General features: G+C 36.5%; 1 protein-coding gene across 4 annotated transcripts in view; it reads left to right on the top strand.

The window, feature by feature from the left end:
• Nucleotides 1-13443, top strand: part of flz (transmembrane serine protease filzig) — a 424928-nt gene that overhangs the window by 395913 nt on the left and 15572 nt on the right. For all 4 annotated transcript variants that reach the window (XM_081735523.1, XM_081735520.1, XM_081735521.1 and 1 more), the window contains one exon: nucleotides 13032-13297. In XM_081735523.1, the coding sequence (XP_081591649.1) occupies nucleotides 13032-13297 (266 nt within the window). The remainder of the gene's footprint in view (nucleotides 1-13031; nucleotides 13298-13443) is intronic.

Here is a 13443-nt window from a genome sequence, read left to right as displayed (position 1 = left end):
AGGCACCAAAAAAAAAAGTAAATAATAACACGAATTCCTGGCTTTCCATCGACATTTGATTTCTTCGTGAATATGGTTTTCGTCTGTTAAAATGGATCCTAGGTATTTACAAGTATACTCTTTGTCGAAAATGTTATTTGATATTTAACGTATTCATAATTTTCAGTATTACAGTCACGGCGAACTTCTATGTGTTTACTTTTCTCTGCATTTACTTTTAAATCCTACCTTAAATTTCTTGATCCTTTCATTGATGTCCCAAATATTTATGATTTTACTATTGTCTTCAAGGGCAACAATTTTAGGGTTCAAAAAAATTCGTTTCTTTGTCCTAAAGGCTTTGAAGATTACCTCCGTATAACGACGAAATCTTCTGCAGTTCTATCGTTCGGATTTTGTTGACAACACATTTTTCTTGCTTTATCTTCTCAGCTAGTTTAGTGCATTGCTGGTCGAACCATGGTTTGTTCCTACGATTTTTCGCGTCCAATAATATTTCTTTTGCTGAAGTTTTAATCATATCCCTAATTTTAAATCGAGTATCCTCAACCCCAGTGGATTCCGAGCTATCTAAACCAAGAATCAATTTGACATTCTCTCTGGCTCACCTCTAATTTGTTTAAATTAAACTTATTAGTTTACTTAACCGTATTTTCTTTATTCAATGATAATCTCTCTCTTATTATTGCTGGTACCAGGTAGAGATCAGTGTTACAGTCAGCTTCTTTAAACAACAAAACATCAATTATATTGAGTGTATTCTTCTATCTACTAAAAGCTAATCAATTTGATTATGTGCTTTTTCCATCTAGTGAAATCCAAGTATATTTATGACTGTCACGATGTGGTAATTTTCTAGTCTTCGCAATAAATTTCTAAGACTTCGAGAAGTTCACAAGTCTAATGCCGTTGTCTTTACTTTCAGTAGCAGCTGATCTCTCTATAAGTAGCAGCTGATCTTATAGATCGTTTTACCACGCATCTGGAATCATCATCATCTTAGAATTTACTTTGTATAAAACACATCACTAATATATATTATGATCAAGCTGCATATTTCATAACTAGGTTACAACTGAAAAATACTTGTCTGTACGATTACGATGTTCTATTTTAGTATTCTTTCTCCCATCTTGTACAGGAAATACTGACTCTCATACACCAAAAGACTCTGGTTGGAAAATATGAAGCTTTTTTAAGAAAGTTTTTCTGACTTACCAACTTGTCATAAAAGTTTTGTTAGCATCCAGCTGATAGCACATTGACTTTTGTATAAATGATTGCGCACGATCCGGAATATTTTTATAATGATAAAAGTAAATGGTTAGCATCCTGAATCATATTGGCGTCATTCAGATGGCGATACAGTTGGTTTTCGGTGCCAATGAATGGCTTATTGTTTTCTGAATACACTAGTCGTTCCGCGAGAGCTCTGAATCTTCAACTCTGAGCCCAATATAAAGATATAGTAAAAGCACATGTATAAATTATAGTGAATATTGTAATGTCCCACGTGGTATAAACAACTCTTCACGCTAATGTTTACAAACACCACCACATGGTTTGGCAAGAAGATTCTGCACACCAGATGGATCCACTATCCACTGCAGACGACAGACTTCTGGCTCCTCCCACGGAGCAGGCGATGACAACGGAGCAGCAGCGCCACCGCCACCCGAGAACCTCTATAAATTGGATGGACGACGGAAAATCTGTACCAGTTCTCTGGTACCCCTCCTATTGTTTGCTTCGGAACATTAGGAGTAACCTAACCCCAGATCTCTAGTCTGCCTTTCCTTTCTTCTGGCCTAATCTACTTCAGGGCTCTGTCGGGAATCCCAACCTCAGCCGATTAGCCTGCTTCGGGGTTCTGTGGCCACCTAACCAACCCACTGCTTGCATCGGAGCTTTGGGTCCCTAACGCCACTCTGCTTAGACTGCTTTGGGGCTATGTAGAGATCCTATCTGCGACCTCTCGGTCAAACACTACCCTGCAAACTTAGAGAAATTGTCTGTATAGTATTTTTGTAAAATACTTTTTATAGTGAAATTTTTATAATAAAAGCCGGTAGTGGGAGTCGATTCCGGACGCTCTTTTTATTAACGCTCTACCTACAACCTATATGAGACAGTTTTACAATATTAACTTCTATTCGTTGATCCATATGTAATGCATAAATTATAGTGAATATTAACTCCAAATCGTTAATCCATATACAGGGCGTTTGGAAATTGATACCTTAACAGCACTAAGGCAAGGACCTAGATTTCTATTACCTAACTCTTTTCATGCATTTGTATGCTAAAAACAACAGAATATGACTTAAAATAGAACATAAAAATAAAACCTTCTTTGGGGCTGAAAGATTGGGAGAACTACTCCCCAGTGTTGGGTAAGTTACTTGTAAAAATGTAACCCGTTACAAGTTACTTTACTTTCTCTTAAAATGTAACGCGTTAGTAACGCGTTACTTGCAACAAAAAAGTAACTGTTACTTTAGTTCGAAAGTAACGCGTTACTTTTAGGTCCGAAACTTTAAAAATGTGAAAAAATGACCAATTTTCCCTACTATTAATACTATTACTACCACTGTTATTACTATTATATTATTATTATTATTATTATTATTATTATTATTATTATTATTATTATTATTATTATTATTATTATTATTATTATTAATATTATTATTATTATTATTATTATTATTGCACGTTCTGAATCGCTTTATGTAAATGAAAGGACAAATTTTTACTTGATATATGAACATTGTAGCATAATAATGTAGCATTGATATAATGTAGCATTGATAAAATGCCATACTGAGTTACTCGTAGGGATGGACACAAGCGAGTTCGAGCGAGTTTTCTTTGAAACTCGATTCGACTAGAAACAGACATCTTTGAGCTCGACCCGAGAACTCGGCTCGAAAAATTTCCTCGAACTCGACTCGAATTGGGGTCGAGTTTCGAGTCGAGTCGAGCCAAATCCGGTATATTACATAAAGTTCATTCAACGAACCTTCTGATCCTGATGTAAACATTACAGAATGGTATTACTCCGCCAGTCATCGGATGATTGGCTATCGGTAAGCGCTTCTTTCGAGAAGCAAGTGCTTGTACCCTGTAGGTGTTTTACATATTCCTCGCACGCAGCCATAGGCCTACTGTAAACCGTGATTCGCGCGTAAGGTGGGTCAAAGCCACTTTCTGCGCATGCCTATTCTCTTTTATTACATTAATTCAATTTAGTTCTTAGACACTGTGTTGTTTCTGTTATATAACTGTAAGGAAATTGCATTTCTGGTAATGAGCCTTACAAGCAACAAAACCATTGAAAAACAGCTTATTTGACAATGGACTATTTTCTTCTGCCGCATGGATGTTCCAAGACTCTTTAACCAATAAAGTGAAACAATTACCACGTGTATCTGTTTACATGAGGTATTGAACGTTCCTTGAATAAACTATTGACAGTATAATTATTATCAATGACACTACTACTACTACAAATTATTATTATTATTATTATTATTATTATTATTATTATTATTATTATTATTATTATTATTATTATTATTATTATTATTATTATTATTATTATTATTATTATTATAACACTGTATATAAACGTGAACGATAGACGGTTTGTATTTGAAAACTAAAAAACTAGTTGATTGCCAACCTCGGTAGTCGTGAAGTCTAGGAGTCATGGACATTGTTAACTAGCCTCTGAATTTGTGTTGAGGGTCTAGGTTGAGTATTCGGGCTCGAGCCAAACACTGTTAAAAGTTATAGGGCACTGGCCAAATATCTTCAAAACTGCTCGGCCCGGGTTTAGAACTGTCAACGACTCGAGCAGCTCGGCTCACAGCTCATTCACTATCGACCCAAACCGAGAAGTGAGCCGAGCCAACAGTTCACCCAACCGACTTGATTCAGTTGAGCCAAACCGAGCAGATGGCTCATCCCTACCAAGACAGCTCGAGCCGATGGTTCACCACAAGTGAGCCGGCTCGAGCCATCTTCTTATTTGAGCCGAGCCAAGCTGAGCTTGTTATAAAAAATATCTTGTGGTCTCGCTATCGAGACGAGACGAGATGCGAGCAGCGTCGCCTCTCGTGAGCAACAATAAAAGTATTCCATATTACTGTTTAGCTTACATTTTTCATGGCTTTCGTTTCCCAGTGTAATCAGCCCATGATTTCAAGACAAGTTAAAATGAACGAGCCATTTATCAAACTGGACTGGACTCGAAACTCGACGCGAAAAACTGAATCGGCTCGGAACTCGACTTGAGGATATTACCCTTGACTTGACTCGAAAGTCGATTTGAATTCCAGTCGAGTTTTAGCTTGACTCGTGCTCATCCCTATGCGCTAGAAAAAATAGTTGCTCATTATTATTCTGCTAAACTAATTATATAATAATGTTGTTATGTAAAATTAAAAATACAGAATATAGAGAAACATTACAGTGCAACTAATAAAATGAAAACTCATGAACTGGGAGTGAATCAAAACTTGCCAGTAACTCTAAAATCGATACATGCTTTTTAAAGCTAGTTTCAAACTCTATAAGCAACGGGACTCTAGGATAAGCAAACTGATCTGAAAGAAGTCCAATATTACATACCATCAGCAAACTATTTTCTAGTAATAAAGTAGGCCTGCTCATCAGAACACAGTTTATTCATATTAACCCCTTAATGTAAATCGTTAATTATGGCACCCTAGTTCTTGATAAACATTTTCCGCCGGAGCACTTCACACACTTTACTTTTAAATTCTGTCCACCATTATCCTCAGCTCTTAAGAAAAAAGTATTCTTTCAAATGTTCGAACGGTAAAATATTTTCGTTCTCCATCGTTATAAAAACAACACCAATCAAAGTAAAACAGACTAACGGTATCATTGCACTCCTAGTTCACTTACTGAATGTATTGATTTTGAGCTGTCAAAATCTACGACAAAATCTTCCAGGTGCTTGCAATCAGTACATGTGATTTCCCTAAGGCTCTCATCATCTTCCAAAAACAGCAAGTGGCACTAAGAACTTATCTATTTCTGTGTGTCTGTGACTGTCGGTCACTGACATACGTAGTTCATGCTCGATTGTTTCATTCTGAGAAATTCACTTACAGGAAAGAAACATTTGTTTCCGAAGAAAAATGTACATATATTGTAATTATTCATCCGAAATGTAATGCGAAAAAAGTAACGCAAACTAGGTACGTTACTTAAAAAATTGTAACGCGTTACTAGGAATAGTTACTTAAAAAGTAACGCGTTACTTGCGTTACGTTACTTCCCAAGACTGCTACTCCACTAAGTTTTTTTAATATAAATATAATCAAAATTATAATAATATTAATGAAAAACATGAAACAACTTGATGTCTGCGAGCCTTTTTCCTTCCTTAAACAAATGCTGAAGTGATGGTACGAATAAAAAGATACGCTTTCATACTACTTGGCTTTAGCCATCTTGAAACTACTTACAAGTAAAGGGTCCAAATGGATGAATTGAGTTACAGAATGAGACATAGGGCGCTTCATAGAGGATGTGAAAATATGTATATGTGCAAAGTTATAGCGGCTGAGCGTCATAAGAAACGGAGGGGGAGGGAGTCAAAGTTGGTGGGAGAAGGGCTATGATATTTTATTGAAATACATCAAATAATCGTGAATCGTGAATCGTAAAAATGGTGGAAGATAGACAACGCAAACGATGGTAGTTTCACATGTTGGCGATAGAAGAATGGGCAAAGTAGATCACGAACCTCCGCTGCCATCTTGATATCCGCCATTTTGAAATCTGTGATATTTTTTGAAATAGAAAGGTAGCCATGTGTTATATCAATTAAGGCCACCATGTTCTCAAAAAGTCAATTATGAACTGTAGTGATCGTTATCTATACACATTTGGAAGATTTAGAATCATCTTTATAGTTATTTACGAAAATCTAGGAGAAATACTGTATATTGAAAGTTTCGGTTATCGTGAAACACATGTAAGTTAAACATATCTACAAGCCAAGAAAACTAACAGTGAAATTTGATATCCAGCAGTGAAATTTGATATTATAATAATATACAACTTGAATATCAAATTTCATTGTTAGTTTTCTTGGCTTATAGATATGTTTGGCTCACATGTGTTTTCGTGATAATCCAAACTTTCAATATACGAGTATCAGGCTCCTATATTTTCGTAAATAATTATAAAGATGATTCTAAATCTTCCAAATAAGTGCAGATAACGGTCACTAAAGTTCATAATTGACTTTTTGAGAACATGATGGCCCTAATTGATATAATACATGACTACCTTTCTATTAAAAAAAAAAACACAGATTTCAAAATGGCGGAGGTTCGTGATCTATGCGCATTGTTTTTTGCCAATATGTGAAACTACCAAAGTTTGCGTTGTCTATCTCTCACTATTTTCACGATTCAACAATATATTTCATGTATTTCAATTACATAGCATAGCCCTTCTTCCACCAACTTTGACCCCTCCCCCTCCGTTTCTTGTGTCGCTCAGCCGCTATAACTTTGCACATAGACTATACATATTTTCGCATTCTCTATCAGGTGCACTATGTCTCGCAACTCGATTCATCCATTTGGACCCTTTACTTGTTTGTGATACCAGATTCTATGACAAAAGTCCTTCGAACATTTATCACATATCCCTCACACTCGGTAAATATTCGTACATTCAGTGTAAAAGAGAAAGAAGACGGGTCTTATCATAAGTACTAGTGATGACCATTTCAGGAGGTGGCCAGGAGTTCATATCTCAGATCATGCTCAATATGGATTACCAGTATTTTCGGAGCACTACTTTCATGTAACGTGTACTTAAAGTCTCCCTCGAATGTGGATGGAAATATTTTCCAAAAAATATGCAACAAAGAAATGACTGCAGATATCTTTACAGCGGAGAAGAAAAAGATAGAGACAGACAGGCCGATTACTCTTTTCAAAGTGATTGATGCCACTCCAGGTCAACCACTTTGATCTCCTCGCACTATATAGTATTCCTTCTGATCCTGTTACTGTTACACATGGCCAGATAATTATAAGACAGAAGTTCCAGATAACTTGGTTGCCAATACTGGCAAATATATTGCTGAGCAATAGGTGGAATTCGGCTAAAATATGAGCAAAATTATGGTTTTGTAAAATGTCGGGGACAAATGAACTAAAGCAAAAATAAAATTTAGCTTTATTCACCAGTAAAAATATAATTTATGTGATATATATAAAGCTAAAATATGATTTATGTGGCCAGTAGAAAGTGTATTTTTGTGTTCACAAGAATCAGAGGTGTGTATTTATATTAATTAGACGTAAATGATGCCAGAATAATAATATGACGTGTCATAGAAATCCGAGTCTTACCAGGGAAGGGTCCGAATGGGCACTTGAGTTGCCGAACGACAAGTATCAGATATGAAAAAGGGTGTAAAACTATGTACCTATGCAAATTAGTGACTGAGGGCAACATGGAAAAGCAGGAGAGCCGGAAGAAATATGGCCGACTGTAGGGCCAAGCAACACAGACAGCTGAGGAATAACTCGGTCTACGGGTGAATGGCCACAGACATTAACGTCAAATGTTTAGTAGTAGATGCATGATAAGATCTACTATATGTAATGAACATCCTGGCCGCCATATTGAGTGGCCATCTTGAATTCGGATTCACATTGTAAAAGAGAAAGTGGGTCATGTGGCATGTGAAATAGCACTGTAATTTTACTAGGAATTCATTGGTATTAACCATTTTATAGTAACTTTATTGTGATTTGGGAAGTAACATGTACGAAAGTCGTGAGGGGATATTTGAACAAACTTCGGAGCAACCTGTCGGAATAATGTTAACACATGATGCACATCTAGAAAAAAAATTACAAAGAGCATTTGCACATGCAGACAGCAGGTAATATTGCAGTGTTAAAGATGAATAGTTTCTGTCACTTAAAACACCCGGCACAAAGGAGGGATGTGGATTACAGGTACAATTACGACGTGGTTTTTCTCAAAGAAAATACCATATATCATCACATAAGCAAGTATACTGATAAAGGTTCATACCAATCTATGAAGGACAGTTGATGTGAAGAGTATCTATAAGAGTGTGATGAAAACACAAGAGCTATTCTCACCTGACATGTTATCATCTATCTCTAACGTTTGTTATTCTTCGATCACTGTATCAATATTCACTAAAAACTACATTTCTGATCTTCTACACAAGGTTTACTGTCGCACGTCGCAAACTCAAGCACTAATAATGACACAACTACCTGGGGATTCATATTCATACCCACAAGAAGAAATAACTTTTTCATATGATGGATTAGAATATACCTTGTCATTTTCTAACATTTCTTCAATAGTGGCTCATCAATCAAGGGCACATTAGCCTCCCTATCAATCACTCTATCTTACTTGACTACTTCACTGATAACGCAGATATTAAGTGATAAGTTTTCTTGCGCATTTTATGTCTGTAAACTGGAGGACACACAGTAGGTGGCACGGACTCACCTTTGGTATCTTCTTTGTCTGTCGTCAGTGACATCTTTCTCTTACTCGCAATTATTCTGCATGTAAACAGGCTTTTCCTTTGGTCTGTATGCAAACCAGAGTTCTCCAAACTCTAGCTTTTGCGTCATACTAATGAGACTATCACAGTGTTTATATGCATCCTTCTTCCATATTACTTCTCAACTCAGAATAGTTATTACAGAATGGTTAACACCAATGTATTCCTGGTAAAGTTTCAGTGCTATTTCATATGCCACATGACCCACTTTCTCTTTTACAATGTGAGGGGACGCGGTGGCTCAGTGGTAGAGGATTCACGTCTGGTGCTGGGGGTCCCGGGTTCGACCCCAGCCCCCGCAAAGTGAACTTTGTGGTGGACAAACACCGAGTGCGTGGGTTTCCTCGGGATTCTCCCGTTTGGCCCCGGCCGACTTCTACATCTTTCCTAAATTCAAATTGTTATTGAAAGGGAAGAGATTTGACTCAATTGAGGGCATTCAAGCAAATACGGAGAGAGTGCTTCACACCATCACGGAAAATAATTTTCAGAAATGCTTCCAGAAGTAGAAACACCGTTGAAATCGGTGTGTTCTTTCAGCAGGGGACTACTTTGAAGGAGATCCATCACAATAGCCTGTAAGTACTGCCATTTTTAAATTACAAGCCCAATCTTAAAACTTTCCAATCACATCTCGTACATATATAATGTACAGTATGTATGTATGTATACAGGGTGACCCATTTTAATGTTTTCACGCAGATGTCTCAAAACCCGTTGAACATAAATGAATCAAACAAAAAGTCAAATAGGAAATGCCGTTGGGCACATCGAATGGTGTTGTCGCGGTGCCCCTCAAGGCCGCCCTTCATGGAGGCCCGAGGCTCAACTTTAAAATTTTAAATGGGAACATGGGGCAAGTGATACCTCTTTCGATAGATCTCCAAACACAAAACAGCGTTGTGGCAAAGGATTTTTCATATGCGTCACCTTATTCAAAATGGACGCCAGGACAAGATGCCTGTATCAGAGAAAATGTCCACTACCACTAATATGGAAACAGTTGGAGATAAATTAACAGAATAAAAAGCTAATCAGAAAAATGGCATGGGGCATGCCGAATTATATTGTGGCGATAACCCCCAGGGTCTCCTTTCATGGGGCTCAATGCCTAACTTCGAAATTTTAGATGGAAACATGGATCGAGTGATATCTCGTTCGATAAATCTTTAAGCATTAAATAGCATTGTGGCAATAGGTTTTTCATATGCATCACCGTTTTAAAACTAACTGCCAAGACATGGTGCCTGTATCAGATAAAACATCCAGTATCGCTAATATGAAAACTTTTGGAGATAAATGAAGAGAACAAAAAGTGAAACAGGAAAATGGCATGAGATACGTCAAATGATGTCGCGGTGACCTCCAGGGCCCAACCTTGAAATTTTTAATGGAAGCATGGGTCAAGTGATACCTTGTTTGATAGATCTTCAAATACTAAACAGTGTCGTGGCAGAAAAAAAATCATATGGGTCACCTTATTTAAAATGGCCGCCAAGACATGGTGCATGTATCAGATTTAATATCCAGTACCACTAATATGAAAACTGTTGGAGATAAATGAACAAAAAAAAAAAAAAATACGGGCATAATGTCTTGGCGACCATTTTGAGTAAGGTGACGCATATGAAAAATCTTTTGCCACAACGTTGTTTAGTGTTTGGAGATCTATCGAACAAGGTATCACTGGCCCCATGTTTCTATTTAAAATTTTAAAGTTGGGCCCCGGGCTACCATGAAGGGCGGCCTTGAGGGGCACCGCGACAACACCGCGACAAGTTACAGCATTTAACGGTATCCTCTGAAAAGTACAAAATACTCACATTCGCCTATACAAAATGGCCGCTACAACAAAAGCTGCACGGATAAAAAAATAAATACCGTTTTCAACTCCTTGAATGTGGTACAGTGTTAGGTAAAAAATTTAAAAAATAAATAAATTTTGTTAGCAACCTTTGGCCTGGAAATTGCTTGATTTCATTTGGATTCATTTGGATGGCAGATAATATAATAACACATTATTATTATTATTATTATTATTATTATTATTATTATTATTATTATTATTATTATTATTATTATTATTATTATTATTATTATTATTATTATTATATTTTCAACTATCCAACCATATTTTGTTTTATTAATATTATATTTCTCATTTACTATATGTATTTTTCAAAGGCTAATACTTTTATTATTATATTTCACGAAAGTTTGCTTTGTCACAATTTCCCTTTGTATATACTGTCGAAGAAAAGTCAGTCCCTATTTAGGACTGAATACACCCTGAAATCATTTCTGAATTTTAATCTTCTCTCAGGGTTAAAATGTATGTTCTACGATATCTTTCGTAAATATATTCAGTTTTGATAATCATTCTCGTTGGTGGGAATTGAAATCAGCCGAGAAAGAGAAAGTAAAGTGAAGGTAAATGAAGACATTAACTGCATCAAGATCTTGTTTGGTATTAAGGAATGCACTTCTCAATTTTGAAAGATATTAACTGGTCCTTTTTAGAAATATCTTGTGTAGTATCTTCAATCATAGACAAAAAAGTTGTTAGGTTTGTTTCTGCTGTTATTGCATTCAGTATAGATTTTAACAGCAGTTCTATGATCTGATTCTGAATATCGTGTTGCAGATATTTAATTGGTGTTTTCTCGTTCGTTATATGAGCAGCTAGCAACGAATCATATCTTGAAAGCAAATCAACGATGTTGAGAAAATTTCCACTTGCAGGTTCAACTGCTTGTCTGTTTTCTTTGTGACCGAAATGGCAACGCACACAATGCTAAGTCCGCAAAATGTCAACAACACGTGTTAATATGTCTGTCCATTTTCTCCGTTCTTCGTTTATTCGAACATCAAATTGCGTCCCTTTTCATCCACGTGGTGTATGTTACACATGTTTCTAAGTAAGACTTGCTGCTTTCGTGAACTTTTATTTTCTTACTGAGTCCTTTCCAGTCTCGAATAACACAATTTCCCCATTCACTGGAAGTCATTAGAGAGCCAACAGGGTTTAGAGTAGACAGTATTTAAAGTAGAAGAATAGCGCAAACAGAATAGACAGGGTTTTTTATCGGTCCAGTTCTTGTTGTAGAAAAGTAAAATTCTTCACTGAAGGATCGATGAGTATGCGGATTTCGCGGAAAATGTCCTTTGGGCCTACATCCCCATTGACAATCCGCTGGCAGGCCGCCCGCGGCCAAGAGCAGCCAAACAGCGGCCCGCCAACGACTTTACACTTTTTCCGCCGGCTGCCCGCTTAGCGGTAATGTATCTGCTATCTGCTGCCGCCAAAATGTTTCATGCGGATTCGTTAAAATAAAATGCTGTTAACAATCTCAAAATATATATTGTGATGTAAAAAAAACACTACAGGTATAGCTGTGTTTCGAATGAAAATATAAAAGACTCCGTTCAAAATGATGTAATAATACACTTCGAAAGTGCAAGTTCGAATGAGTCTCGATTGTTTCGATGTTGATAACTGATAAAATTAAGTATCCTATTGCAAACGTCTGAGATAGAAAAAAACGCAATTTCTGATCCGTTTCAATTTTCATTTTACAGATACAGCTTTATTGAAGGCTCACTGTTTCTCTCTTCCTCCCTGTCCCTCTCCAGAATAACAATCTAAAGTTGTTGTTTTTGTCGAAGGTGATAAGATGGATTGGAGTACTGGCGCCAAATGTATGAGTAAATCAGAGAGCCTGTCGTAAATTTTATAAGGAGTTGATGATTGTCATTGCTGACGGCATGACAATTTATTGTAATACACTGTAATTGTAGTTAAAGATAACGAAAATATGGCATAATAGACTAACATAATAAAAAACAAATGTTACACTGGAAAATGAAATCTTTGGAAAATCGCAAAGAGCAAACTGACATCCATGTTCACAGTCATACCTTATTATTTAATTTTAATGATTACTTCATTATTTAATTTAGTGAAACTGTTAGAATTAGCTATAGTCTGTGGAGAAGTGCTTTCAAAATGCATTAAAATTACAAATGACGTGTAAAAGTACCTTGTTGAGCGTATTTTGTAGCCCCCCACCCGCACCGCGGAGTCTGCGCTCCCCTTATCGCTGCCACTGTTATCGGGTTCTCTCGTTGAATAAAATAGTTATATTTTTACTGGAGGAGGAGACTCGTGATCTCCTTATGAATTTATCATTGGGGGTGGAAGCACATATGATTTCGTAGCGTAGTTATGTTGATTACTTCTTGAAAGCTTGAAAATTTGCCATGAGATGTTTGCTGTAACCTTAGGCAACGCAGTGATAAACTCTCGTATAGATAATACAAATTTAATGAGCTATTACGAAAGTTTAACTTCATGCAATCTCTCCAGAGATCTGATATTGATAATTTAAATTCTGTGCTTTATTAATTTTTACAGGTTTCTGGCTTCACTAGTTGCAGTTTTCGGAGAATACGATATAAGTGGTAATCTGGAGTCCAAGAGTGCAGTTACGAAAAACGTAAAGAGAGTAGTCGTACACAGAAATTACGACGCAGCTACATTTGAAAATGATATCGCACTTTTGGAACTGGAATCTGGTATACAGTTTGAGCCTCATATTGTTCCTATTTGCATGCCACGCGATAATGAAGACTTCACTGGACGCATGGCTACTGTCACTGGATGGGGGAGACTCAAATATGGTAAGCACTTCTAGTAATTATGAAAATATTTTATAAGTAGCTGAGACACACACACACACACATATACATCTATATATATATATATAATATGATTTAGCTTGTGGTAGAGTGTTTAGCAAAATACAAGCGAAATATAATAATAACGA

This window comes from Thermobia domestica, chromosome 13, assembly GCF_964235325.1.
Source record: "Thermobia domestica chromosome 13, izTheDome1.hap1.1, whole genome shotgun sequence".
Lineage (NCBI taxonomy): Eukaryota > Metazoa > Arthropoda > Insecta > Zygentoma > Lepismatidae > Thermobia > Thermobia domestica.
Note: the sequence above shows the minus strand (reverse complement) of the source record. Positions and strands in the feature narration are given on the sequence as shown.